Raw genomic sequence first — 27756 nt, forward strand, 5'->3', positions numbered from 1 at the left:
AACTTTGTAAAAGTTATTATTATTATTTTGGTCAGTCGTGAGGCTTGAACTCTGGGCTTGGGCACTGTCCCTGCACTCTTCAGCTCAAGGCAAGCGTTCTACCGCTTGAGCCACAGCACACTTCTGGTTTTCTAGTGGTTTTGATTGGAGATAAGAGTCTCACAGACTTTTCTCCCGGGCTGGCTTTGAACCTTGATCCTCAGATCTCAGCCTCCTGAGTAGCTAGGATTATGGCATGAGCCACTGGCACCCGGCTAAGCTATTATTATTTAAAACATACTTTTTGTTGTTGTTGTTTGAAGGGAGAGTGAGAGGTATTTTGTCTTTTCCCTGTCACATACACTGTTCTGTGTAGCTTGTCACTTGACCCCTAGCTTTAAACATAGCTCAGTGGATGCGTGAAGAGGCTCTTCATAAACTTGACAACATGAAAAGGTATTGAAATTTGGATACCAAAGGAGCATTAGAGATGGTGGCTTTTTGGGCCGTTGAGAGACTTTAAAAACCTTGTCCTCAGTGCTCCTGTGGTCAGTTGGAGAAAGAAGACAGAAGGGGCGGGGCTCAGGGAGGCAGGACTTCTCCGCTGAGCGAGCATCCTTGCCATTCTCTCTCCCTCCCTCTCCCTCCCTCCCTCTCTCCCTCTCTCTCTCTCTCTCTCTCCCTCCCTCCCTCCCTCCCTCTCTCTCTCTCTCTCTCTCTCTCTCTCTCTCTCTCTCTCCCTCCCTCCCTCTCTCTCTCTCTCTCTCTCTCTCTCTCTCTCAGGAGCTGCTTTGTCTCCCTGCAGAGAGGCCTCAGGTACCGAGCCATTTTTCAGTTCTTTTTATGCATAGTGTTTTGTAAAATAAGTGCATCTATAACATTGATTTATAAAACTGAAGCAATGTTATATAAATAACCTTTGGAATGAATGGGAGTACTGGGCGGCCACGCACATATCCTGTTTATTTCTACAGCCTGGATAATCACCGTATCTTCCAGCAAACTTGTCTGTTTATTAGAGCAAAAAGAACCAGGAAGTCTGAAACGCAGAGGGCTCAAGATACCAAGGAAGTAAAAGGGCTTTTCTGAGATGAGAGGGCTGGGTTTGCTTTTGTTGTTCTGTTTTTAACAAACAACTCTTTCTTTTTTTAATGCTATTACAAACTATTTTGGAACTTCATTAGCTCTCTGTAGCTCCGGAGAAAACCACAAATGACACGGTACAAAAGCAGGCTCGAAGGACCCCTGCCTTTCACATCAGTAGAGTTCTTGGTTTGATGCGAATGAATCATCATGCGCAGCTGGCGTTTCCTAAGTTCCTCTGTGAGCCGGGCCCTGGGCTAGGAGGTGGACATCAACTCATTTAATTCTGACAGCATCCCAGGAGGAAGATTTTCTTTCTGGTGATTTAGAAAAGCCAAGTTTAGGGAGACTCGGTGGCCTGGTTGTAGTTGATGTTGAGTCTGAACCAGGGGTGCTGAGCACTGCCACCTCCCGGGGCTGCAGCCAGCTCAGTCCTGCTCTCCACGACCAGCTCGTGCGTGCGCCGCCAGCCTCAGCCCTGCTTCCCACGGTCAGCTCGCAGGGAAGTTTGATTTTTGTGGAAGAGGAGACCACATGCTTCGAACGTCTGGTTTCATGACAAACTTCAGAGCAGATACTGCAGCACTGACTGAGAGACAGGAAGAGCTGCAGCACTGACTGAGAGACAGGAAGAGCTGCAGTATTGAGACAGGGAGAGCTGCAGTATTGAGACAGGAAGAGCTGCAGTATTGAGAGACAGGAAGAGCTGCAGTATTGAGAGACAGGAAGAGCTGCAGTATTGAGAGACAGGGAGAGCTGCAGTATTGAGAGACAGGGAGAGCTGCAGCACTGACCGAGAGACAGGGAGAACAGTTCCTGAAGGGAGTGGCGTTTATTGAGTTCCTAGTACGTGGTAGGTGATGTCAGTGCATTTATGAAGTTCTGTTATCCTTTCTCTGTTCCACAAATGTTTGCTGAACACCTGCCGCTGGTTTATTTCCAATGCACCCAGTGTCAGGACCGCAGCGGACCAAGGGAAGTCCTGGAGTCCTGGTGCCTACCAGCCGGCCAGGGAACCATCAACAGATAACAGTGGGGTGGGGCCCTGAGCTGTCAGCTGGGGATCTGTGATGTCAGGGGGGATCTGTGATGTCAGGGGGGACCTGTGATGTCAGCTGAGGACCTGTGATGTTATGGGGGATCTGTGATGTCAGCCAGGGACCTGTGATGTCAGGGGGACCTGTGATGTCACCTGGGGACCTGTGATATCAGGGGGGACCTGTGATGTCAGCCAGGGACCTGTGATGTCGGGGGACCTGTGATGTCAGCTGAGGACCTCTGATGTCAGCCAGGGACCTGTGATGTCAGCCAGGGACCTGTGATGTCAGCCAGGGACCTGTGATGTCAGGGGGGATCTGTGATATCAGCCAGGGATCTGTGATGTCAGGGGGACCTGTGATGTCAGCTGAGGACCTGTGATGTCAGGGGGGACCTGTGATGTCAGGGGGGGCCTGTGATGTTATGGGGGACCTGTGATATCAGGGAAGACCTGTGATGTCAGCCAGGGATCCAAGCTGTCCGGTGGTGGCAGCAGGGATCTTCTCTGTCAGGTGGGGCCCTGAGTTGCGGGGAGACTGAGAAGAATCAGGTGAAGTTTCGGCAGAATCCGTGTTTAGAGTAGAACTTTCCAGGAGCTGATCTTTAAGGACAGCTCCCGAGTACGGAGGGCCAGCGGGCTCTGGGGGTGTGGGAGGGTCCCAGCGCAGGATGCCCTCTCCCTTTGGGGTCTTTGGCTCGGCCAGTCTGGCTTCTGTGAAGCAATGACTGGGACTGGAGAAGAGCAGGGGGAGACGGACAGAAGACACTGCGGTGTCGTCGGGAAGGGAGAGTTGGTGAGAGCGCCGTGGCGCTCGTGTGCTGAGTGCCTGCTGGGTACCGTGTGCCTCTTGTTCCGGTTGTTTCCATGAGCCTGCTGGGTGAGTTGTCTGGACCAGCTCACGATGGGACTGCAGGTCCTTGGTAGCTTGGGCCTGTGGTGCCCGACTGCTGAGCCAAGGCTGTAGGCACGCTCGATCCGATTGACCGTCTGAGCACAGCTCTTTCAAAACAACAGCTGGCATTGAAGGGGTCCTCCTATTTGTTAGATTTGGTCTAAAAATAGTTGGATCAATTGTTCCTATCTATAGTCCTATCTATAGGTATTCTTTTTCTTTTTCTTTCTTTTTTTTTGTGTCAGTCGTGGGGCTTGAACTCTGGGCCTAGGCGCTGTCCCCAAGCTCTTCAGCTCAAGGCCAGCGCTCTCCTCTTGAGCCACAGCACCACTTCTCATTATCTGGTGGTTTATTGGAGATGAGAGTCTCACGGACTTTCCTGCCTGGGCTGGCTTTGAACCATGATCCTCAGATCTCAGCTTCCTGCGTAGCTTGGATTACAGGCGTGAGCCACCGGCGCCTGGCTCTTTTTCTTTTTCTTTTTTGAAGTACTGGGAATTAAACTCAGAGCCTAAAGCTCATTAGGCAAGTACTGTACAGTGTTATTCCTATGTTTAGCTGAAAAATTGTAGGCTCACAAAAGTTGTGACTACTTAGGGCTTGCAAGCTACCTAGCTAGAAAGAGATGGATTGGAGCTCCTGCCTCTGGTGTTCGAATCTTACTCTTCTCGCGGCGTCTTCCCGGAATTCCCGGTGCGTCCTCCCTGCGTGCACCTCCAACCTAATGAGGAGAGGAAGAATTTACACAACCTGCGAGAAGCTCTGCTCCCCCGCATTCCCGCCTCTTCAGCTTTGGGCGGTGATTGCTTTCAGGTGACCACAGCATTCTTTCTGGAGGAAATTGCCAGAGAGTTGCCAGAAACTGCTGAGAGTTCAAGATGCTCTCCCCTGTTTTGTTTCCCTTTCCTGCAGGAGGTGGGGGGGGGGAGGAAGGAGGAGAGGGGGTTTGGCAGCGGGTCTCCTGACTGTCACACCGCATCAATGTTGCTGGCTCCCTGGAGGACCCGCGAGGCAGGTGAGGGACGGACCATCTGTGTGTGGCTCGCGCCGTGGGGTGACCCAGCTGTCCACTCTGACTGAGGGAAGCACGGGGGATTTTCGCAATCACACGGTGGCCTGAATTCCTCTCTGAACTGGCGGCTGGTTCCTCTGTTAGGACGGAGCCGGCGGTGGCTCCAGGAACAGCACCAGCCAGGAAGAATGTGGAAGCAGGCCGAGTCTCTCTCCATCTTCTGTGGCAGCTTGCCTTTGCGTCGAGACATTTCTCAGCTCCAGGTCAGGTGGCTTCACCCAGCCAAAGTGCAGGTGTGAATTTTTTCACCCACAGAAAGCTCACTGAGCAATGAAAATCTCTAAAGGAAAAAGGAAACCTTCCATACCGGAGTGCTGGGGAGCGTGTGCAGGCTGCGTGCACGTGTGTGTGCACGTCTGTGTGTGCACACGCGTGTGTGCATTTGTGATCCTCCTGCCCAGAGTGGCCTTCTTATTTTTTGAGGCTGGGGACTGTCTCTGCATTCAGAGACCTCACGATGTTCGTCTTAATGGCTGCAGATTTAGTCTTAGGGAAGAGAAAACCAGGTATTCATTCTGTTGGGGGCAGTTTCTGCTTCCTGTCCTGAGCGTGCTTCCTGTAGGACAAGGAACGGGGAGGCTCAGCTCCCCTTGTGAGTGAGGAGAGGTTGCAGACAACCCAAACCCAGCTACCTAGTGTAGCCCGCTGGGAGGGGAGGCTTCCTCCCATCCCACTCAGAGGAGTTGGCAGCCTTGTTCCTGGCATGTAATTCCAGGGTGTCACGCGGCATCTGGACTGTTTGCATTCACACACACACACACACACACACACACACACACACACACACACACACACACACACACACCACAGCCCTGCTTTGCTCAGGGTGTCACACAGTGTCTGGACTGTTTGCATTCACACACACACACACACACCACAGCCCTGCTTTGCTCAGGGTGTCACGCGGCATCTGGACTGTTTGCATTCACACACACACACACACACACACACACACACACACACACACCACAGCCCTGCTTTGCTCAGGGTGTCACACAGTGTCTGGACTGTTTGCATTCACACACACACACACACACACACACACACACACACACACATACTACAGCCCTGCTTTGCTCAGGGTGTCACACAGTGTTTGGACTGTTTGCATTCACACACACACGCACGTGTGCACGCGCGCATGCACACACACACACACAGCCTGCTTTGCTTGGAATGGCACTGGGCTCTGGGTGGGTGGCCAAAGATTCAAACTTTGCTTCCATGCAATAACAATCATCATTTGTTTGTTTGTTTTTAATGAAAAACTTAATTTGAGCAGTAGCTATTTGAAGTATGCTATTAAAAGCTATTAACAAAAGTGATATTCTGCAGTCTCATCAACAAAGACAGGTAGAGAAGATAGAGGCTCAGAGGACTATAAAGACATCACCTTGTCTCATTGTTGATGGGAGACCCTGTCTTTTCTTGGCTAATCTGTCTCAGGGGTAATTCTTGGCTCTTGTAATCTTGACAATCAATGTGAGAGAAAAAAGAAAAAGTACAAGAATAGAATAGAAGACTCAGCCATGAAGCCTGGGAAGGAAAGGTGTAGAAACTGTGGGTTTTATTCTTTGAGCAGTGTTATGCAGCATGAGGCAGGCATATTAGCTCACATACAACAGCTGTCTACGACATTTATGTGATTACCTACGCATGTATATATGTATGTATGAGCCTACCCATGCACAGGTGTGAACAGACAGCTCCACCTGATAGCTCACACTTGCCAAATGCTTCCTGTAGGCCGGCGCTACCTGAGCTTTTTTTTTTTTTTGGCGGTTGTGGGGCTTGAACTCTGGGCCTGGGTGCTGTCCCTCAGCTCTTCAGCTCAAGGCGAGCGCTCTACCACTTGAGCTACAGCGCCACTTCCGGTTTTCTAGTGGTTTATTGGAAATAGGAGTCTCACGGTCTCTCCTGCCTGGGCTGGCTTTGAACCGCGATCCTCAGATCTCAGCCTCCTGAGTAGCTAGGATTACAGGCGTGAGCCACCGGCGCCCAGCTACCTGAGCTTTCTTGAGTCGTCTTTTCTGCCATCACACCCCAATGCATTAGGTGCAGTTATTTCCCTGTTTCTCAGATGAAAAGCACCCAGGTCCAGAAGAGCCAGTTTTCCTAGGGTTGCATGACTACCCAAGATTCCGTCCTTTCCGTCACACGCACAGTCACACACATGAACAGGCATGCATGCATGCATACAGACATGCACACCGCAGACACTTCTCTGCAGAGGTCTCTTATTGTACCTCAGAGCCCACGTGAGTGCAGCCTTCGTCTTCCCTGCCTGTCATAGCCCATCCTCGCTCTGAAGCACGTGGAGTCCGAGCCTCCTCCATGACACTATTTAATTAGAAGTTGGCTATCTAATCACCTTTAGAGTTCAGACTCCACAGTGGAAGAAGCCAGTGGATGGGTGCCTGTGACATGTTTATGAACATACAATGATTGAACAGAGGAGTGTGTGACATTTCTATATGTGATAATATACTTTGATCAGACTCCTTAAGATATGTTTTTAAAATTCTTTACTAGCCCGTAGTAATTGTACAAATGATTTCTTTGTGATTTCTATACAGTTAAATAATGTGCTTCCATCATATTCTTCCAGTCTGTATTATTCTTGCCCTCCCCTGCTCTTCTTTTTCTTTTGAAAATCACCAAGCTTTACTCTCATGATCATGAACACATGTACTTAGACCTATAATAATGAGGTATTATTAATTCAGAAGGCTCCTATGTGGTATCATATCTTCCTCAGCTTTGTCTCCTAGAAAGATTTACACAATTATGGAACAAAAATACATTAAACATACAAGGTAGCCATCAATAACTAGCATTATAGTTCTACATACTTAGCTGTACTTGTAAAATGTCCATTTAAAAGACCTTGACATAAGCAGATATTTGCCTGAACTGACTTAGTTAATGCTCAGTTTCCTAAACAATAAAAAGCGACAAGATCAACAGTACACAAGCAGTTGTACTGAACAATACTTTTTTTTTATTTCTTCACAGCACTTTTATTTATTTTTTTTAATTTAATTTAATTTTATTTGTGAACATACTGTACAGAGGGGTTACAATTACATGGGCAGGATAATGCGTACATTTCTTACCAAGCATTGCAGCCTCCTCCTTTGGTTTACCCTTCACCTCCCTTCCCAGCCTCCCCCCTCCCCCCCTGAACAATACTTTTTGCAAGCCAGTCTTTTGAAGCTGTGGTTGAAGCTATAAGATGGAAGTGGCGTATGCTATCCAGGAATCTTAAACCATTTCTCTATGCAATAATAATTAAATAACTTCATTCATAGACCTGTATATTGTAAGAGGTAAATCCAGAATGAAACACATTATAATCATTTGTTTAAATTACCAAATTCCAGGAATCTGTTTGCTGTTCAAGTTGAAAGTGGGCATTTTTCTTTTGGCTTGAGCCTGTGTTTTTGTTGTTTCTTATTGAGATAATCATCTTTCAAGAGTAACAATAACTTTTCTTCACTAAACACAATAAACTTTCCTGAAAACATTAACAGGCACATACGTTCCTTCTTTTAAACAGTATTTAGTTCATCTCCTCATTCGTCACAGGAATGATGTACTTGGATCTTTTCACCCCATGACGCCCTTTCTCTGGCCCTTCCCCGCACTGCCTCCCAGTCTCCCTTTTACAGTCATTGAGCCTCTATTTTAATCAAAGCTGTACGCGTTTTCTCAGACCATTACGCTGTGCCTTCTGTAGCAGAGTGGGTTCCAGTCTTGGTGCTTGCATTCCGTGTTCCGTGGGGCTATTTGCAGAGACGTGTTTGTGTTTCTCTTAGGTAAATTATTTAAAAGGTCCTTCCCCTGGAGGGACTGTTTGTAGATAGTCAAACGTAAACTAGTCTTGCTGTCTCCAGTTCTAAGATTGTGTTTTTCCGTTTTATTTTCCGTACAGTGTGTGTGCTCAGTGGCCCAGGCTGGTCTCAAACTCAGGGGCCTCCGGCTCAAGCCTTTGAGTTCTGTGTTAGGCGTTTCCACCACCAGGCCTGGCTATTTGTACCTTTTTACTATGATGAGTCTAAGATAGACTTGTAGCAAGAGAGAGGCAGGGAGGGGCGGGGGAGAGAGAGAACTTTGAAGGACTTTTACAATTTTAGAAGAGTTTGTTATTGTGATATTTAATATAGTTTCCCCTGCTGTAGAGTTAAAAGTTGGTGTGTTGCTTTTGACTTCTCCAGAGCTTCCCGGATGACCCCCCTGTTGGCGGAGGGCGGGGCCGTGCGGGTTTGTACAGGGGTGTGGAGGGACTGCTTTGTAGCCATGAGCACTTCCCTGGACCGCCGGCCCCTCACACCTCTGGGCTCTGCTCCAGTGGGGGCCTGAGGCCCGTCCTGTCCACGTCAGTCTCGGATCCATCCCCACCGGCATGCAATAAGCAGTTACTGCTCAGTCCCCTCCAAAGATGTGGCGTGATGTATGAGACCGTGGGAGGGCGGCGTGTTTTTACGCTGAGAAGGGCCTGGCGGTTAGGCCAGGAGATGAAGCTCTCAGCATTGCAGTCCAGCGGCTAACAGGGCTTGGCTGCTCAGGCCACAGAAGACACTGCAGGGTGAGCTGGGGTCTGCCACGCCTAGCAGGTGTTGCTTTTGTTTTTGTTTACATTCAGTGTAGATCCAAAGGCAGCTCAGAGGCACTCATAAAAAAAGAGACCAAAGGTGAACAAGGCTGTGATCCAGGCCTGCTTTCTCCCCTCCCCCTTCCCCGTGGACGGACTAGCTTTCTCCTGTCTTCCTTGTCATCCACTGTGCAGAGCGATGATGACAGATGAGGGGCTGAGAGGCACTGACGTGGGAATTGCAGTCCCCGCCTGGGCGGTGGGTCAGAGGTCCACGCGCTCTCAGCCAGGCTGTGTGTGGGGGAGCCAGCCGCTCCTGCTTCCCCTCCCCTGAACCTCCGTAAGCGCTCCGCTCCATGGTGACCTTAGGCCCCCACCCCAACGGTGGAAATCACTGATCAACCCCGATGGTAATCGCTCCACACATCTATGCTCACTCCACACATTTCTTTTTGATCACTTTATATATTTTCTTAGCCTTTCAAAATTATAAGAAGCTGGGCACCGGTGGCTCACGCCTGGAATCCTAGCTACTCAGGAGGCTGAGATCCGAGGATTGCGGTTCAAAGCCAGCCTGGGCAGGAAAGACCGTGGGACTCCTATCTCCAATAGACCACTAGAAAACCTGAAATGGTGCTATGGCTCAAGTGGTAGAGTGCTCACCTTGAGCTCAAGAGCTGAGGGACAGTGCCCAGGCCCAGAGTTCAAGCCCCATGACCAAAAAAAAAAAAATTATAAGAAATAAACTTAGGTGTATTCATGATTTTAATCATCACCTAGAGATACCCACTGCTTTCTTATATACTGGTAATTATCTGACTCTCTGTCTCTCTTTTTTCTGTTACTCTCTCTTTTTTTCTATCTCTTTCTAGCCCCCTTTCAATCTCCCTCTCTCTCACATACTTCTTTTAAGGAGTCATTCTTTATAATTTAAAAAATCGTTGTCATATGTAGAGTATCATTTATGCTTTATTTTTTATTTATTTATTGTAGTTCTCAGGCTTGAACTCAGGGCCTGAGTGCTGTCCCTGAGCTTCTTTGTGCTCAAGGCTAGCATTCTACCACTTGAGCCACAGTGCCACTTCTGAATCGTTTATTGGAGATAAGAGTCTCATGAACTTTCCTGTCTGGGCTGACTTTGAACTGTGATCCTCATATCTCAGCCTCCTGAGTAGCTAGGATGACAGGCATGAGCTACTGGTGCCTGGCTTAGATTACCATGTTTAATCGCTGCAGAATGCCTACTAGGGATATACTATAACTTATTTAATTAATCTCCTATTGGTGGGCATGGTTTGGTTTATCAGGAGTCAGATCTCAAGCAATAAGGAGAGAGCCTGGGTCCAGGGGCTTTTTGGTCATGGGGGCCCCCTTTTTTTATCTTCCCTTCCAGGTATCAGACATTGGGTTGGAGAGCATTGCTTTTCCTTGGGGTTGGAGAACATTCGGTTGTGTTCTCATAGTGTCCCTCCTGACCCCAGGCTAGTAACATGGCTTAGAAAATCATTTCAAACCCATGGAAGAACGTAGAGCACCACAGGGTCCACAACTCCAAACGTCTGTGGCAAAAGCTCTCTGTCTGCGGCGTCCAAATGGGCCTCATTCTGTGTCTTTACTGGGTATTTTAAGGAAGTGATCATGAATGTTCTTGTGGAATAAAAGCCAATGTTGTAATAGTCAAAATTCTCCAGCCAAGTTATTGCTTGTAAACATACATGACTTCCTTGTGCCTGAGATTGTGTGTGTGTGCACGCGCGTGTGCACATGCACACGGGTGTTTGTGTGTGTCTGTGTGTTGTTCTGTGTCTTCCTATGACACATTGCCAAAAGGGGCTTCTGCCTGTCCGCCCTGCCCTTCCTGTGTGTGTACCAGCAAGGAGACCAGAGCAGAGACTGTGCCCGTTAACACCCTAGGGCCCAGGGCCGGCTCTGCTCCCATCTGGCTACATGTGATGAACAGCGCATGTGTCACGGCATAAATCACATTTTGTTGTTCAGTCAGCTGAGACTCTGGCCATTAAAGAAATTTGCTCTGTGAAAATCAATAACCAATGGTTTCTTTGGACAGGAGTTGTTCTTATTCCTTACGCTTGTCCTTAAAGGCAAACGGTCCAATTTCCATTCCCACTAGAGTACAGCCTCAGGAAACCCAGGCACTTCAGAAGAACAAGCGGGAGGCTTCTTGGAGGAAGATGGAGGATGGGCTGGCACAGAAGTCCCTCCCTCCTTCAGGGGCTGGTGCTGGCTCTGAACTTGGGCTGGGCTCTTGTCTCTTGGCCTTTTTTGCTCAAGACTGGTGCACTACCACTTAAGCCACACCTTCACTTCTTGCTTTTTGCTGGTTAATTAGAGATCCGAGTCTAAGATTTTCCTGCTCAGGCTGGCTTTGAACCTTGATCCTTAGATCTCAACTTCCTGAGTAGCTAGGCTTACAGGATGAGCAGCTGGTTCTCAGCCCAGCTCCCTTTCTACCACCAGACAACAGTGACCCCTTAGAGGGCTCAAGGTGAATTTCGAGAAGAGCCCAGAGAACACACTGATGGGAGGGAAAGCTGTGCGCAGCTCTGTGCAGCCATGACGGATGTGAACGATCCGTTCTGCTCCCACGTCTGCCTCGTGTGTCACTGGGAACGTGACAAGGCAAAATCTAAAGGATGATGACGTTTCTTGTAGCAGGAGACCTTGGGGGGAGGAAGTCTTACACATCTCGCTTTGTGGGCAAGGCTACTTGGCTGTTTATTTATTTACAGCTACATGCACCTCACAAGTCCTCAGCACCCTGGTTTCAAACCCTCGGGAGCTGGTGGCTCTGTTCCTCAGACATGGCAGTGAAGAAGAAAAGAACAAACATCTTTTCTCTCTCGCTCACACACACACCCTAAACACAGAGGATGTAACCCCTGAGTTACTCCAGCTAGATAAAGGGAGGACTAACCTCCTGGAAAGTACTCTGGTAAAAGCAACTCCTTTGAGCTTTCCTGAGCCTCGGCCAGAAGTCTGCTTTCTGTCAGCATTCACCGTCTCCTTTACATTACTGGGCGAGAAGTTTAAATCATCTCAGGACCTCTGAGTTGAGCTCAGATGTTTGTTTACCAGCCCTACCTCTGGCTTCTGAAGGCAGCCTTTGTGTTTTTCCAGCCTTAAGAAAAGGCTCTTCTGAGAATCAGCCCTTCCCCCTCCGTACGCCTTTCTGGGAACCTGCTTCAATCTCATGAAGAGAATTAAATAAAGCGAGCACGGGTTGGAAACGGGCCCAAGGCAGGCTCCCGGGCGAGGTGGCTTGCCACGGGAAGGAGCCGGCATCCTGCGTTTGTGCTTTGTTTTTGAAAGTTGGCCTTGGTTGCTTTAATGAATTAACCAGCAGTCTGGTCACCAGCGTTCTCCCTGGCCTGGTGGGGGAGCCACAGGCTGCGGATTGGTGAGGAGGCTGGTGATGCTGCCTTCATTGTTGGGCCCGTCCTCCGTGAGCTGCTGGCCAGGCTGCAGGCCACACACGTCTGTGCACAGCTCCGGGCGTTGGAGCTGCCTGGCATTGTGTCTGCGGTCGGAGACTGGGCCTTGCAGAGATGGTGAGCCTGGGCTTCAGTGTGTTCTCCTTTGTGTATGTGTCCCCAACTTTCTGACGCGGCCACAGGGTGCCAGACGCGGGAGAGGGGGAGCTGGGGGGGGTGACGGTGAGCCGTGGTGTGGGTTAATGCGTGTGTCCCTGTCATCCCCCAGAGCTCCGGGAACGCGTCCTACCGCTGCTCCATGTCCTCCTCTGCGGATTTTTCTGACGAGGAAGATTTCAGCCAGAAATCTGGCTCCGCGTCGCCAGCTCCCGGAGACACCTTGCCCTGGAATTTGCCTAAACATGAGCGATCCAAAAGGAAGATTCAGGGGGGCTCCGTGCTGGACCCCGCGGAGCGGGCCGTGCTCAGGATAGCAGGTGAGTCCCTGGGGCCGGGGCGGGGGCGGGGGCGGGGGCGGGGGACACCCACGCCTGCTCCCTGGGGCCTGGGCTATCTGGGAGCTGCCGCAGGAGGCCAGGGCCGAGTGGGTGTTTACTTGGTGCTTGCTTGTACCCGGAGAGCCCTTTGCCTGCCTGCGGTGGTGAGGCTGTTGGGTTGGGCCCTCTGGTTGGATGAGCGGACGACCTAGCTAACATGCAAGGAAACATTTGCAGATATCTGCATTAAACTTTGCTGTTTACGCCTGCGTAGGGGCGAGGCGTCATGGAAGTGTTAACCCCTAGATGCCCATTCTCTGGAGGCCTTGGGAGTGCAGCCTTCATCATGCTTAACCTTCCCCTCCCCCATGCTATGCAGATCTAACTCAAGTAGACTGACAGATGTTTTGGTACCCAGGAAGACAGAGCATAGCTCAGCTACTTGGATGCCTTTAAAGTGTGTGTGTGTGTGTGTGTGTGTGTGTGTGTGTGTGTGTGTGTGTGTGTGTGTGTGTGTGTGTGTGTGTGTGTGTGTGTGTGTGTACAGCATCTCCATCAGCCTCCTGGGTCCAGGGCAGCCTGGGTCCCCTGTGCCTCTGAGGGTGAGCCAGCTTGCTTCCTGATTAATTAATGCAAGGGGGGCACCGTGTTTGTGTTCTCTGCGACCTGGTGTTCCCTTGCACTGCCTGTGAAAGCCGAGTGAGCAGCAAGGGCTTGGTTTACCCAGGTGGAAATGGAGAGCACCAGACCTCAGCCTCCAGTCTCAGTACCAGGCCAGCCGTGCACTCCGCACCTGACCATTACTTCCCACAGCACCTCCCCTCCTCGCTCTCGCTCTCGGGAACGGCAGCAGGGCAGGCAAGGATGTGCCGCACCTGGCCATGGCCTTGCAAGGGCTCAGTGTATCTTTGAGTTTGTTTCTGTGCCCCTGAGCCTGGAGGTCAAAGCCTCCTTTTCTACTCCTGTTTCTACTCAACTTTCTGCCCCCCTTCTTTACCCCCCTTCCCTGTGGAGGCTTTTTCTTCCTCCAGTTCAGATTCCCTTCACCATGGCAGCTGAGAACCCCCCTAGGGTCCCCCCACTGCGATTTTCTGATTCTGGGAAAAACACACAGGGCCCAGACAGTCATTCTCCAGTCTGGGTTTCTGGGGCAGCAGCCTTGGTGGCTTCTGCTCCTGCTGTGGATGCTGCGGGCCTCACCCAGGCAGGCAGGGTGGGGCAGGAAGGGGAGGAGGAAGGGGGGTGGAGATGGAGTGGCAGCAAGTGACAGTGACTGGCGTAGCCTTGGCTCTGTGGGTCACCCCACTCCTGCCAAAAGTGTTTAGTCACTCAGGCCGGTGTGTATCTGCTGGAGCCTCCCTCAGGCCCAAGGCTCAGGGGAGAGGTGACGCTGTCCGTGCCAGGCTTTGGCTCAGCAGGAAGGGAACGTAGATGGAAGGGGCGTGTGCGTGTGTGTGTGTGTGTGTGTGCGCGCGCACACACATGCTCGTGCATGCACATGTTTGCACGCGTGCTTGTGCACTCAGCCTGGGGCATCAAGACTGGATGCTTGTTCTGTGAGTCTGTGGAGGGTGTTCATGTCCCCTTTGTGTGAATGACAGTTGTGTGAAGAGAGGATAGGTACTAGTCCATCAGAGTGAGGTGACGTGAACTAGGGTGCACAGGGTGGGGGAGTGGAAAAACGGGGGTGCACTGTGCATGGGGTGCGGGAGAATAGAAGAACTGGGGTGCACTATGCACATGTGGGGGAATGGAAGAACTGGGGTGCACTGGGTGGGGCAATGGAACAGGAGAACTGGGGTGCACTGTGCACTGGGTGGGGGAATGGAATGGAAGAACTGGGGTGCACTGGGTGGGGAGGAACAGGAGAACTGGGGTTCTCACTGACTGTGGGTGTCGCAAAAGCAGAGGCTGTGTGTGATTCACTGTGAACTGTCCACGGAGTTTGTATGGAAACCTCAAAGTCACCTGCTTTTAAAATGACAGTTATTTTTCAAAAATAGAACAAAAACAAGAATGATATGGAAATTAGAAGTGTTGGAGATTCAGTGTTGGCTTCGTGTGTCATAAATGATACCTCTAGTGGGGTAGGCCTGGGGCTCCGGCACAGGTGTCCGTTGAACCCCTGCCGTGGCTCAGCTACATGATGGGGAAGCACTCTGTGTCAAGCTCACCCGTGGCCGCTCAGGGAGATGGCAGGAGGCCGTTCCCCGAGGGGAGCCAGGGCTGCATATGACTTGAAATCATGCCATTAAGACCTCTGCTTCTAATTTCTGTTCTATGATCTCCTTGAAACTCACTCCTTGAAATTTCCCCTCTGAGAGGTGGAGAGGCGGCTCGGATGTGGGGTGGGCAGCCGCAGTGTCCGTGTGTGCAGGTGGGAGCGGAGCGTCTTTGGAAACCCACAGGAGAGTTGTTTGTGAAAATGTCCCCTGAATCGGAAAGCCCAGCGGGTCTGTGGGAAACCTTGATGAGTGCTCCCTCCCGGAGCTCCTGCAGGAAAGCGAGGAACAGCACAGGCCTGCCTTTGAGAAGTCTGAGTTTAATGTGATGAGTGCCATGGTGGAGAATGTGGCGGCTGCAGGCACATAATTCTGAAAGCACCAGCGGAGAAGCTAATAGCCTGGGGGGTGGGGGGGCAGGGCCCAGAGGGAGAAGGGGCTCCTGACAGGTTTCTGCCAGGCAGTGCCACAGGAGCTGAGACTAAGAGCTTGCTGAGAGAGGGTGAGAGGCCACAGCCCAGGCTGACAGGTGTTAGCATGTGGAAGGGTTGGCATGTCTCCTGCAACCTGAGGCCGTGGGTTGTGCTCTGACCTGGTGGGGAGCCACCCCAAGGTTCTCGAGAAGTGTGGTGACATCAGAGTTGCAGTCCTTGGCCATGGTGTCACGCGGCTGTCATCTGTGTAACAGGTGTGCGACTCAGGTGTGTGTCTCACATCACCTGTCCATCCGCATATCTTCTCGGACACGTGCATGCATGCACACAGTTATAAGTGTGCCTGTCTGTGGAACACGCTCGCTGTGGGGTGCTGATGGTGCTTTGGAAGTGCTCTTGCAGGGCTGAGGCTGCAGCCCACGGCAGCCCAGCGGATCCTGAAGGAAAAGCAGCTGTGGGCTTGTGGTAGTTCTGCGGTTGGCTGGCAGGGCGCGTGCATGCGCTTTACACCCCGGGCCGCGTCCCGCGCCCAGCGTCGCCCTCGGCCATTTCCACAGCCGCTCCCGCGCTCCCGCGCTCCCGCGGCGCTCGTGGGCAGTGACGCTGACGTCAGAGGCTCGCGGAGGACCGGGGCGGGCGGCCTGGGGCCGCGGGGATGACGGGGAGCTGCGGGTCTGCAGGCCCGGCCCGTGGCGCGCGTGCGCCGGCGCGTGCCGGCCCGGCTTCCTCCCCCGGTGCCGGGACTTGTCCCCCCGCCTCCCGCCTCCCGCCCCCCGCGAGCCCAGGAACCTGGCCTGGTCAGGAAGGCCGCCGGCGCAGCCTGACTCCAGTCCGCCCCGGACACCGGCGCGCGGCGGCCCGGGCACCGCTGGCTCCCCGGGAACCGGCGCGCGGCGGCCGGCGGAGCCGCGGCTCTGGAGGTGCGGGATGCTGGCCGCCCCGCCCACCCGCAATGCCCCGCCCCTCCCGATAGGCCCCGCCCCCGCGGCGGCTCCCCTTGGCTATGCTGCGCCCCACCCCGCTCTCCAGCCACACCCCCGTTAGCCCCGCCCCCGCCCCGCCCCCGTGACCACGCCCCGCCCCCACGCTGGGCTCCAGGCCCGGCGCAGCCCCCCGTGACCGCAGCCCCGGCCCTCACGGGGTCCGAGCGCGGCCCTCGCCGCCCCGCGACCCCTCCGCGCGCCCGGCCCCCCTCAGAGAGCCGCGCGCGGCGCCGGCTCCCGGGCACCTGTCGGAGGCCCCGAATAGAAACCCTCGGGCGTGGGGCGGGCCGAGGGGCGCAGGCCGGGCTCCCCCCTCCCCGCGCCTTCCCCCCCCCCCCGCGGGGAGCGTCCGCTGCGGCCGGCGATGCCGCAGACGCCGCGCAGCCTCCCGGGCGGACGCAGCCGCTCTCCCGGCCCGCGGCCCCGGCCCGGCCCTCAGCGGGCACCGCGCGGAGGCTCCGCCCGGGTGGGCGCCGCGGCCGCTCCGGGCCCGCGCGTCCCCGCCGCCGCCTCCGCCGCGCGTCCGCGCCGCTGACCGGGCCCCGCCCGCCCCGCCCCGGCCTGGGCGGCCCCGGCCGCGTCCTCCGCGCTGCCCAGACGGTGCCGGGCGGCGGCGGCGGCGGGGACGCGCGGGGCGGCATGGCGGGCTACCTGTGCCCCGCCGCCTACCCGGCCGCCGAGGAGCGCGAGTTCCTGCAGGCCTACGAGGACGTGCTGGAGCGGTACAAGGGTGCGTGTGGGCCGGGCGGGGCTGGGCGGGGCGGGGGTCGGGGGCTGGGGGCCGGGGGTCGGGGGCTGGGGGCCGGGGGTCGGGGCTGGGGGCCGGGCGGGGCTGGGCGGGGCCGGGGCCGGGGGGTCGGGGGCTGGGGGCCGGGGGTCGGGGCTGGGGGTCGGGGCTGGGGGCCGGGCGGGGGTCGGGGCTGGGGGCCGGGGGTCGGGGCTGGGGGCCGGGGGTCGGGGCTGGGGGGGTCGGGTCGCCTGGACTCGGGGGGCCGCCGGGACGGGCGGGGCGGCGCGGGCGTGGGGAGAGCCCGACGCGGGGAAGGGCGTGTCGGACGCGGTCCGGCGGACCAGGTGCGCCGCCCGCGGGGTAGGAGCCCCCCGGCGGCGCCCGGGCCCCCAGCACCCCGCACCCGCGCGTGAGGCGCAGGGCGCCGCCGCCCGCCGCGCGCCGTCCGCGGACTTGCTCTCCCTGGGCCGCGCCCCTCTCGTCCCCGGTCAGTGCGCGCAGCGGGGAGGTGAGACCCGGGCGAGCCCGTCCACCGCCCAGCTGAGTCCAGACCCCGCGCCCCGCGCCCGGCTCCCCTTCCAGAACCGGAAGTCCTGCGGTCCGCATCGAATTTGGTCAGCAGCACCCCTGGATTCCTTTGTACCGAGACTCCATTGTGTGTCACACTGCCACCAGCCAGTGTGGTATTTTAGGCGTGTGCGCGTGTGTGTGCGTGAGCAAGCGTGTGCGTGTGCGGGATGTACCCAGGTCTGCCTTCATCTTTTCGTTTCGGCTCTTCTCCAGAAATACTGCAGCACAACCGTCTAAAACCCTAAACCTTACTGAAGAAGCACATCTGTGGCGAAAGAGCTCACAGTGTAGACTTGTTACACTTCACAAAATCGCAGCTGTACGACCTTCTTTTGTCGTAAGAAGTTTTACATCCGTGTATGTGGGCAGTTTGGGATGACAAGACAGAAATAGCCCAAGTGTTGATCTGAGGAGCCTGGAGACAGCAGACTGGTTTCAAGGCTTGTCTTTTGTCTGCCTTTGTGAGTAAGGGAAAGTTACAGCTTGAAGGCCACTGCACTTCTTACCACACTTCATTCTAATCCCGAGTTAGCCTGGCTACCAGCAATCTGGTCCCCCACATGCACTTCTTGAAACATTTTGCTCGAGATGCCACAGAAAAGAGCAGAAGGGATTTTTCTCCTTCTCTTTGTGGCTTGATCTGCACTGGCTTTCTCCATGTTCTGTGTTTCATTTAGTCTTGGAAAGAAAAGGAAATGCATTGGCCAGTGACTCCAGGGAAAGCTGGAGACCTGGAAAACTCATTGTTTGCCGGTGGGTTTTGAAGCCAGCCATGACTTCCCATCAGCATCTGATACCATGACTTCACTCCAGTGCTTATTCGCCTGATCTAATCAGAAAAGAATTGTAGGCTTCGGGCAGGGAGTGTCAGCTTGCTATCCTTTCAGAGAGAGCAGTTGCTCCTTTTCTGAAATCATGCTTTGTTCAAAACATTCTGTGTTCCCATTTGAACTTCAGAGAGGTTATTTGGTGTCCATTTCTGATGGAGTTCTGTGGCTACAGAGTGAGCTTGCATTGGCCTCAAGTATTATCAGGTTGCAGAGTTCTCATTTGCCCCAGCTGTTGAGTGGTGTAAGTGGGAGAGTCAGCTGGAGCGAATATAAAATCTGCCTATCATCAGAATGTAGAGTTGGGAAGGTTAGGAAGTTCGAGTAGAGAGGAAGAGAGTGCCGAGTTCTGTTAGGCTCAGTCCTCAGTTAGCCTTGGACCCTTGGTAGAAAAGCAAGAGAAATTGTAAATGAGCCCTGAGTATTTATGGGGTGGTCTATTCTTGTGTCTAGCTTTAGTCCTTCTGAGTAAAAATAGGCAACTGTTCACTGAACTTGAATAATACAGGGAGAGATTTGGGCTACAAAGCCCAGCTCAGTGTTCTGACTCATATCTCATCTTGTTATTTGGGAAGTGTATTCTTAGAATACTTCAGATTAGGTAGGGATGGGAGGGGAGAAGTAGGGGAGAGTGATGGAAAGGGTGACATGGATCTACATGCATTGTACTCATAACCTGACTTCGGAAATCGAAAACTCTGTACAGTTGTTACTTAATAAAAAAAATCTTAGATTAAAACCTCCTGGTTAAAAGGATCTGATATCTCAGCAGGTGTCAAAGTCAGGGTGAATAAAGTTACTTTTTTAAACAAAACACAATTCTCACATCTCTAGCCTTCTCTATATTTACTATGTTGTTTATACTAGATATTGGCCATTCCTGTAAGTAAGTTACCCAGTGAGTGTATTGTGTAGTAGTCACTTAGCACAGCACACAGTGATCTCTCTTGCTCACTAATGAAATCACTACTTAGTGGGATGCAGCTGTTGGGTGTTATGGCGGGACTTGATGTCCCAACACTATTAATTTTTTATGTGATGTGAGGTGAAAAAATGGTGTGAGAAAATGATATATCAGCCAACAAAGTTTACTCTTTATGTGTTCAGATTTAAAGTTTTAAATTGTTGGGTTATTTTGGTCCAAGAAGTAGCATTTCTTCCATTGATCTTGAAATTAATTGAAAATAACTGTGGCATGTCACATCATCATTTCTGTGAAAGCTGATGACTTGGTTACTTAACTACACTATCACTTAACCCCACCCCCAAACTCTTCTGTTATTCAGACTATAGGCAGTTTTTATTTTCTGTTTCCCACAAACTCTTGCCTCACTGCTCACGTACACAGTGATGGAGGAATGAGTGAGACTGTGTTGTTTTCAGTGTCAGTTCAGTCACTGCCTTTGTGGACATGTGATTGGGTAAAAACACCCCGTTTTATTCTACACACCAATGCCAGGGCTCAGATGTGTGGACGGCTGGAGCAGAGGTCTGGAGGGATTTCTGCGGTGTGCGGGGTGGTGGCGATGGTCTTGCTCACGTCTTCTGCTGGCTTCCAGGAGTCTGTAGGAACCTGATTTCTGCTGGTGCTGCGTTCATGGTCGAGCAGTCAGTTATGTCATAACTGAGCTTTGTGCTTCATGGTGGTGGTTGATATTGCAGCTACTTGGCATTTATTTAAAAGTCAGTCTTAATCTGTTAAATGTTTATGGACCATGGCTCTAATAGACATCAGGTGATTGTGTTTAACCACATAGACATTTTCTTTTTCTCAGGTACTGAGAGCTCCAAGATAGGGAAGGGAAGGATTGCCAATGAGGGGCCTGGACCCATGTTTCTGTCAGTGCTATGAGGCTGCTTTGTAACCACAAGATGGCTGCTGCTTTCTAGCCCTTGTGTCTTGGTTCCAGGGGTCATCTTATGCTGCAAAGTAGGAAATGTGGATTTTCATGTGGAGCCCATCTTGTGCCCTGAACAAAACTGAACTTTGCCCCTGGCTTTGTGATGTTGCCTGTCTTCACCTGACACTGCTGATATGTGCCCATGTTACCCACCAGAACACAGTGTGTTGGCCAGCATCACTGGTCTCTGGGGATTTTCCATATGACATAGGATGGTCTAAAACATTACTACCTGGATTTGGAAAGTGATTTCCAACAAGTGCTAGGATTTAAGTTGTCTAAGAACTTGTGTGTTATCTCATACCACAGGAAGGATCTGTATGCTCAAGAACAGGAACTACTACTAGCTACTTAACTTGGAAATTCACACTTAAGACCAAGATGCTTTTAGGTTTATGGGGTTTTCCCCCCTTGGCTTAAGACATATCTCTACATGCATGTAGTCAGGTACTTGAAAAAGGAAGCCTTTGTGCATTCTGAAGGTTTGAGGCTCTGTTTTAAACTTCGGGCAGTTTGTAGATGCCTGTTTCTGGGGCACCACGTTTTAGGCAGTACATTAAGGGGCAGTTTGTTGTCTGGTTGTCTTGTCTTGTTCTGTAGTCAGCAAGAGGTATGCGGCCCCTGCCTCCCAATCTGTGTCTATATGGAGGTCGGGGTGTGATCAGGGCACTTTCCCCTGGAAGCTGGAGATGCCCAGAGCATAGGAAGGGACAGGCAGTGCGGAGAGGGAGTAGTCCTGGAGCTGAGCACCCATGGGCCTCACGGACCTTCTAGATCCCGCAGATAGCCAAGACTGAGAGGATGGTCAGGGTGTTAATTATGTCCTGTTAGTTATAGAGAAGCCTCTTGCTTCTGCTACCTTGCATGAGGCTCTTCTTTCTCCAGTGGCTTTTGAAGAGCAAACAGGAAAGATTCCTGGTGTCTGGTAGTTTGTGGCAGCACCTCCATTGTCAGCCCTCTGCCCAGGTAGATCCCCTGTGGCTGGAAGTAAAGCTGCCACTCTCTGCTCCTCCTGGCCCAGCCCTTGATGCAGCTTATTTGCTGCTGTTTTCCACTCTACTTTCACATCACCCAAAAAAGAAGCAGATAAACAGATGTGCTTCGGTCGGGGTCTCAGCTCTTACTCTGTGAAAAGGTGAAGTGTGGGGCAGGGGAGGCCCTGGTGGGGAGGCTGTGTGGCTGAGCGTCGGGGGATGTGATGGACACAGGTCACGTGAGCACACAGGTCACATGAGCGTGGGTGGCTATGGTGGTTACACAGGACCAGACCGGAAGGGGTCTCCGATGTTCTGCCCAGCACTGGATTTGGGCTTGGGATGGACGGGGCATGCGTGCCCGGAGTTTGCAGAGGGAGTGGGCACTGCAGGATGTTTGTTGCCTGTGAGCTGGCCAGCTGCAGTGTGGGGAGACAGGGGAGGACCACTGACCATGAGAGCAGTTTCCAATGAGCACTTTCTAAGCTTCCTATTATCCTAACTCTCTTGAAACCGCTGCCATTTCACAAACTGGGAGATAATGTCCGGCTGGTCACAGTGGTGTGCGCCTGTCAGCCCAGCCGATGTCAGAAATGAAGCGTAGGAAGATTGAGGTTCAAGAGTGGGCTCAGGCGTAAAGTAAGCCCCAGTCTCAAAGTAACCAGCATTGAAAGGGCTGGAGGCACTGCTCAGTGGTGTGAGACCCCCAAGTTCAAGCCTTGGTACCAACAAAAGAAAGAAAACTTAATTTTCTTGGAACAATTGGGGTCTTGCTGGCAGCATTTACCTTGGACATCAGGCGCACTGAGGACAAACTATGCATTTTGACCAGGAAATGCTGCAGAGGTAGATTTTATGGGAATCTTTTTAACAGGAATCTGATTTGGATTAAAACCAGAATTTTTCTGAACTTTAGATGAGTGAAGTAAAATTAAAATTTCAGAGAATTTATTTCAACTCAATTATGAAATAGATTTTGGAGACTGACCATTTTATCCCAGTTGGATTATAAATTAAGATATCCATAAAACTAATATACAACGTTAATGCGAACATTTCTTGAACATATTTAGGTTGAGGAAACACTGGAAATAATTAAGTTTGGGTAAATGTCACCAATGAATGCGACTACTTTGATTCATGCCTGAAATGTTTCCTGGAAAGAATTGTCAGAGGGAGTTGACAAAGTCTTGATTTTTCTCTCGTGGGTGCAAATATTCCTCAGTGGGTCCTGGTATTAAGGGTAGTACACAAAGATACTATTGTCCCAGGGGTTTAAGCCATCCCCTGTATTCAGTACGGAGGTTTTCTGTCCAGCGGGACAGTATGCATTCATGATTTTTGGCATGAAGTAATGCTTCTTTTTTAATTTAACTTTTTGTGATGGTAAAGGTGATGTGCAGAGCTGTTACATGTCAGGTAATGAGTACATTTCTTTTAGAACAGTGTCACCCCCTCCATTTTCTCACAGTTTCCCCCTCCTAACCACCCTTCATTTCCAACATAGAGTTTAGTGAATAATATTTATATCATCTTTATGAACCCAGTGGGGGACAGATAAGGAGGACCACTGTTCTGAGCAGTGGAGCAGTGTGTGAAGTAGACCTAAGACCGCAAGTGAAGCCATCAGCTTCCTCATAGCCCTCTCCTCCCCTCCCCTCCCTTCCCCTTCCCTTGCTTCCCCCCCTTCCCCTTCCTTCCCTTCCCCTTCCCCTCTCTTTCTTTCCTTTTCTAATATATTATATTTTAGAATAGCTTTAGGTTTAAAGAAAAACTGAGTGGAAAGTATAGCACTTCCCTGTTTGCCCTCCCTTTGCTGTGTAGTCAGCTCTGTTGACATCTTTGTCAGTGTGCTTTCTTGGTTACAATGGATGAGCTGGCACCTCAGATCCAGAGTTGGCAGAGGGTTCACTGTGCTCTTCAGATCCGAGTCCTGACAGATGCACAGCGCTGAGGGTCTCCACCACCATGTGGTGCAGGGCGGTTTTCCCCTGTGGATCCCCCACAACCCAGGCTGGCGCGTCCCCCTCCCCTCCCCCTCCGGCTGTCTCTCGTTTGCCTTTTCAGAATGTTGTGTAGTTGGAGTCCTATGGCGTACGTTCTTCTCACATTGGCTTCTTTCATGGTCCGTGGCTTCTCATGGCTCAGTGGTTTATCTCTCCTTCATCACGGAGTAATAAATAGTCCTTTGTCTGATGTGCGGCAGTGTGTTTACATGTTGTGTACTGAGGCCATCTTGGTGGCTCTCATTTTTTGTCAATTAGTTGGAAAGCTGCTGCACGCGTTTTGTGTGCAGGTTCCAGGTCATTTGGGTAAAGGATGTAGTTATTGCTCGTGTGTGTGTGTGTGTGTGTGTGTGTGTGTGTGTGTGTGTGTGTACATGCGCGTGCACCATGGCTTGAACTCAAAGGTCTCAGTCTTGCTCTGCTTTGTTGCCCAATGTCATTTGAGCCATGCCTCTGTTACAGCTTTTTGCTGATTAATTGGAGATTGATTCTCAGGGCTTTTCTGTCCCAGTTGGTTTCAAACCATGGTCCTCCACTAACCCAGATGATTACAAAACACATGCCTCATTTATGAGGGAGTAGGCCCAGGCACCTCCAAGGGCTCCATTTCCCAGTGCACTGCTGCAAACATATCCGAACCATGCCACCATCTCTTACCTGAGCCATTCTGAAGGACGTAGTATTGTTTCTTCTTTCTTCCGCTCTTTTCCTTCCTTTCCTCTTTTCCTCTCTCCCTTGAATTTTATGGTGCTTGGGTTTGTTGTTTAACCTGCATTTTCCTTGTGATAAGTGAGGATGTGTACATACATTTTGTATGCTCATTTGCTAACTGTGTATCTGCTAGATAGGCTTTGGGGAGGTTTCTGTTCAGACTTTTTTTTTTGTCGGCTGTGGTGCTTGAACTCTAGTCCAGGGAGCTGTTCCTCAGCTCAAGGTGAGTGCTCTACCACTTGAGCGCTACACAGCACCACTTAGGATTTTCTGGTGGTTCATTGGAGATAAGAGTCTCATAGACTTTCCTGCCCAGCTGGCTTTAAACGGCGATCCTCAGCTTCTAGCCTTCTGAATAGCTAGGATGACAGGCGTGAGCCACTGGTGTCCAGCCAGATTTTTAAAAATATTTTTTATTGTACAGATACTGTACAGAGGAGTTACAGTTACCTGAGTAAGATAATGAGTACATCTTCTATCGAGCACTGTTACCCCCTCCTTTGTTTTTCCCCTATTCTCCCTTCCCTCCTCACCTCCCCAGCAGCCAGATGTTTTGATCACTTTTAAATTGGTTGTTTCTTCTTTTTTAGCAGTGGTACTGGGGTTTGAACTCAGGCCCTTGTACCCCTGGACCTTTGCATGGGTTATTGTAGAATGGGGTTCTTGCTTCCTGCTCCAGAGTATACTGGCTGGGGTTTGAACTCAGGATCTTGTATGTACCCCAGCCCTTTGCACTGGTTATTGTAGAGTGGGGTCTCCCTTCCTGCTCAGAGGTGTGGGCTGTGATCCACCTTCTGTAGCTGGGCTGACAGGAATTGCTGATACACTTAACTTTCCTTCTTGGAGATAGTCTTGTGGGTTTTTCTCCCTGAGGCTGGCCCCAAACTCTGATCATACCATTTTCAGGCCCCTAAGTAGCTGGGATTACAGGTGTGAGCCTCTGATACCTGGCTTTTGTTTTCTTATTGTTGAGTTTTAAGAGATTTTTGTATACGCTCTGGGTAGGAATTCTTGATTAGATCATGTTTTGCAAATGGTCAGTGGCCTTTTTATAGCATTACCTCCTTTTGATACCTTTGAGCCATTCATTGCCTTTTAGATATTATTTAAATGAATATGAGCCTAATTATTTCCCTTTATCTGATCCTACTGTGCTTTAGTACTGTTTCATTTTGGCTAAGTACTTTGTGTATTAGGCCCCTTCATTGTGTGGTGGCTCAGTCTAGCTGTCTGACGGTTAGCTTGGTCTGTCTGCACATGCCACAGTGGCAGGTTAGGTGTTCAGTCAGTTAGCTGTGGTGCTGAAGAATGCTTGTGCCTAAAATTAGTTGGACCATTCTATTTTAAGAATAGAGTGCAATTGACAATCCCTGTCCTGTAAAACATGCGGAAGTTAAACTCTGGAGATTGAGCTGTAATCAGAAACATAGTTGGGTAGAGAGTAGTTTGTTTTAATTATTATTATGGTTGTTTTTTTTTGTTTTTGTTTTTTGCCAGTCCTGGGTCTTGAACTCAGGCCTCGGCACTGTCCCTGAGCTTTTTTTGCTCAAGGCCAAAACTTTACCACTTGAGCCAAAGCTTTACTTCCTTCTTTTTTGGTGGTTAATTGGAGATAAGTCTCATGGACTTTCCTGCCCAGGCTGGCTTGGAACCATGATCCTCAGATTTCAGCCTCCTGAGAATAGCTAGGATGACAGGCATGAGCCACTGGCGCCCAGGTTTTATTTAAAATTTTTTTAGAAAGTATTTGTCTCAGTGGTTTGATTATAACCTAGATATAATGAATGTATACAGAATATAAGAACTCAAACTTTTATACTGTTGTTCCTTAGAGTTGAAATATGATTTCATGTAAACATTGTCTTTGATTTTTAACAGATGAGTTAAGAGCAAGATTATTGTATTTTTCCTGCAGCATATTTTACAAGGATTGCAGCCCCCACAAGCTTACGAACCCTAGCAGACCAGTGACTACCTTTACTAGTGTAAATAAATAAATGATTAAAACAGTGTCTGGCTATCTATTTCGTGACCTTTGTGATGTTACATAACAGAAGCTAGAAAATATGAAAAACAGGAGGCCAAAAGCTGAATGATTGAAACTCAGAGCTTGAATTTTGCATGTATTAGGAATTTTAAGTGAGGTACAGTCTTCTGTACCCATCCTTCAAGCAGTCTTGGAAGCTATAACAATTTAATTCCTGTTGGCTTTTAAAATTTATTTTAAAAGTTATTATTAAGTAGTTGTACTAAGAGGTTGCAGTTCTCAATGGTTATGACAACAATGCATCTTGTCAGTGTTACAGTGATCAGTGTTAGCAATTTAGTCCCCATGTTTTTTTCTCTGTGGACTTTCTGAGGATTTGGTTCTCACAGAAAGCAAGATGTGGGATAGGGCTAGGCATGTAGTTCTGTGGTAGAGTGCACAGCCCCAGCATGCACAAGGCCGCTGGCATGCACAAGGCCCTGGGTTGGGTCCCAGCACCAGAGGGGGGGGGGGCAAGAATATTTTATTTTGTGGAAAATCAGAATTTATCTGAATACCTAACTTTTTCTTTTAGAAGAATGCATAGAAATTTTAACTTGTGGTTTGGTAGAATTAAAATGATAAATGAAACGATAAGCATTAACATTCCTTTGAAAACCTTCAAGCAACTTTGTACCCAGCCTTCTTCTTTTTCTAGTCCGAAAGCAATTCTATGTGCCACGTGAACAGTGACCATAGAATGCTCCCCCTCCCCCAGCCTCTTGTCATGTTACTTCGCAGTGCCCAGATACACTGGAAGAGAAGTGGTCCTCACCAAGCTGGCACACATGCCCTAGTTCTAGCCTTACAGATCCTTAAAATCTGTGCACAGGCACCAGGGCCTCCAGAAGGAAGAGGATTGGAGGCCATGCCATCTCCAAATACACAGCTGGGTGAGGAGTAGGGCAGAGCCCACTCCCGAGGACTGCCACCTGGAAGAGGGGTCTGGGCGCCAGGGCTTACCTGCTGGGTTGGCATGGGAAAGCAGGCAGATCTCAGTGGGCGGGGGGAGCTGTGGGGTGGACGGGTGGTGTGCAGAAGTCCCACCATGGAATGGGCACAGATCTTCCACTGCTCTTTACTCTGGTGGTAGGGAAAGCACGGCCATCATGACAGAATCAGTAGCTTCATAAAATCAGACAGGTTTTTCTTCTTAGCTTAGCACCGAGTTGAAAATTTTGCAGTTTTTTCAGAATTCTTGTACCATAAATACATTATCAAGTCTAAAGATTTAGTAAGACCCAGCTTTTAGTCATGACTTAGGGAATGTGAAGATAGAATGAACCAACACCCAGAATTCATGATTATTATAATTTTAGTGCATCACATATTTGCCAAGTTTTTTTTTTTTTTTTTTTTTTTGGGTCCGGTCATGGGGCCTGAACTCTGGGCCTGGGCGCTGTCCCTCAGCAATTCAGCTCAAGGCTTAGCACTCTACCACTTGAGCCACAGTGCCACTTCCGGCTTTTTTCTTTTAGCTTATATGATGCTGAGGAATCAAGCCCAGGGCCTCAGGCATGCAAGGCAAGTGCTCTACCACTGAGCCACCTTCCCAGCCCTATTTGCCAAGTTTTTACACATTGGATTCAATTGAATTCTTACAGCAGCTCCCTGAGTTAGCTGGTTTCACAGCCAGTGCAGGACATCAGGTTCACATGGCTGTGACTGTGGCGGCCCAGGGCCTGCGGCCTGCCCCACCGGTGCGGAGACCGCCCTGTGGATGGCGCTAATCTACAGACTGAGCATGGGTAGCTGCCTGCTCATCCATCTCATCACTGCTGCAGA

The 27756-nt window shown here is 50.9% G+C and overlaps 1 protein-coding gene across 13 annotated transcripts in view; it reads left to right on the forward strand.

The window, feature by feature from the left end:
- Dst (dystonin) overlaps positions 1-27756 on the forward strand; it is a 311344-nt gene that overhangs the window by 49339 nt on the left and 234249 nt on the right. For 9 of the 13 annotated variants that reach the window (XM_070017230.1, XM_070017235.1, XM_070017233.1 and 6 more), the window contains exon 4: positions 12380-12587. In XM_070017230.1, coding sequence (XP_069873331.1) covers positions 12380-12587 — 208 coding nt within the window. Of the gene's footprint in view, positions 1-12379; positions 12588-16865; positions 16957-27756 lie in introns of those variants that run through there. The other 4 variants (XM_070017244.1, XM_070017240.1, XM_070017242.1 and 1 more) reach the window with 1 other exon arrangement.

Source organism: Dipodomys merriami, unplaced genomic scaffold (genome assembly GCF_024711535.1).
Source record: "Dipodomys merriami isolate MVZ:Mamm:240054 unplaced genomic scaffold, mDipMer1.0.p SCAF_122, whole genome shotgun sequence".
NCBI lineage: Eukaryota > Metazoa > Chordata > Mammalia > Rodentia > Heteromyidae > Dipodomys > Dipodomys merriami.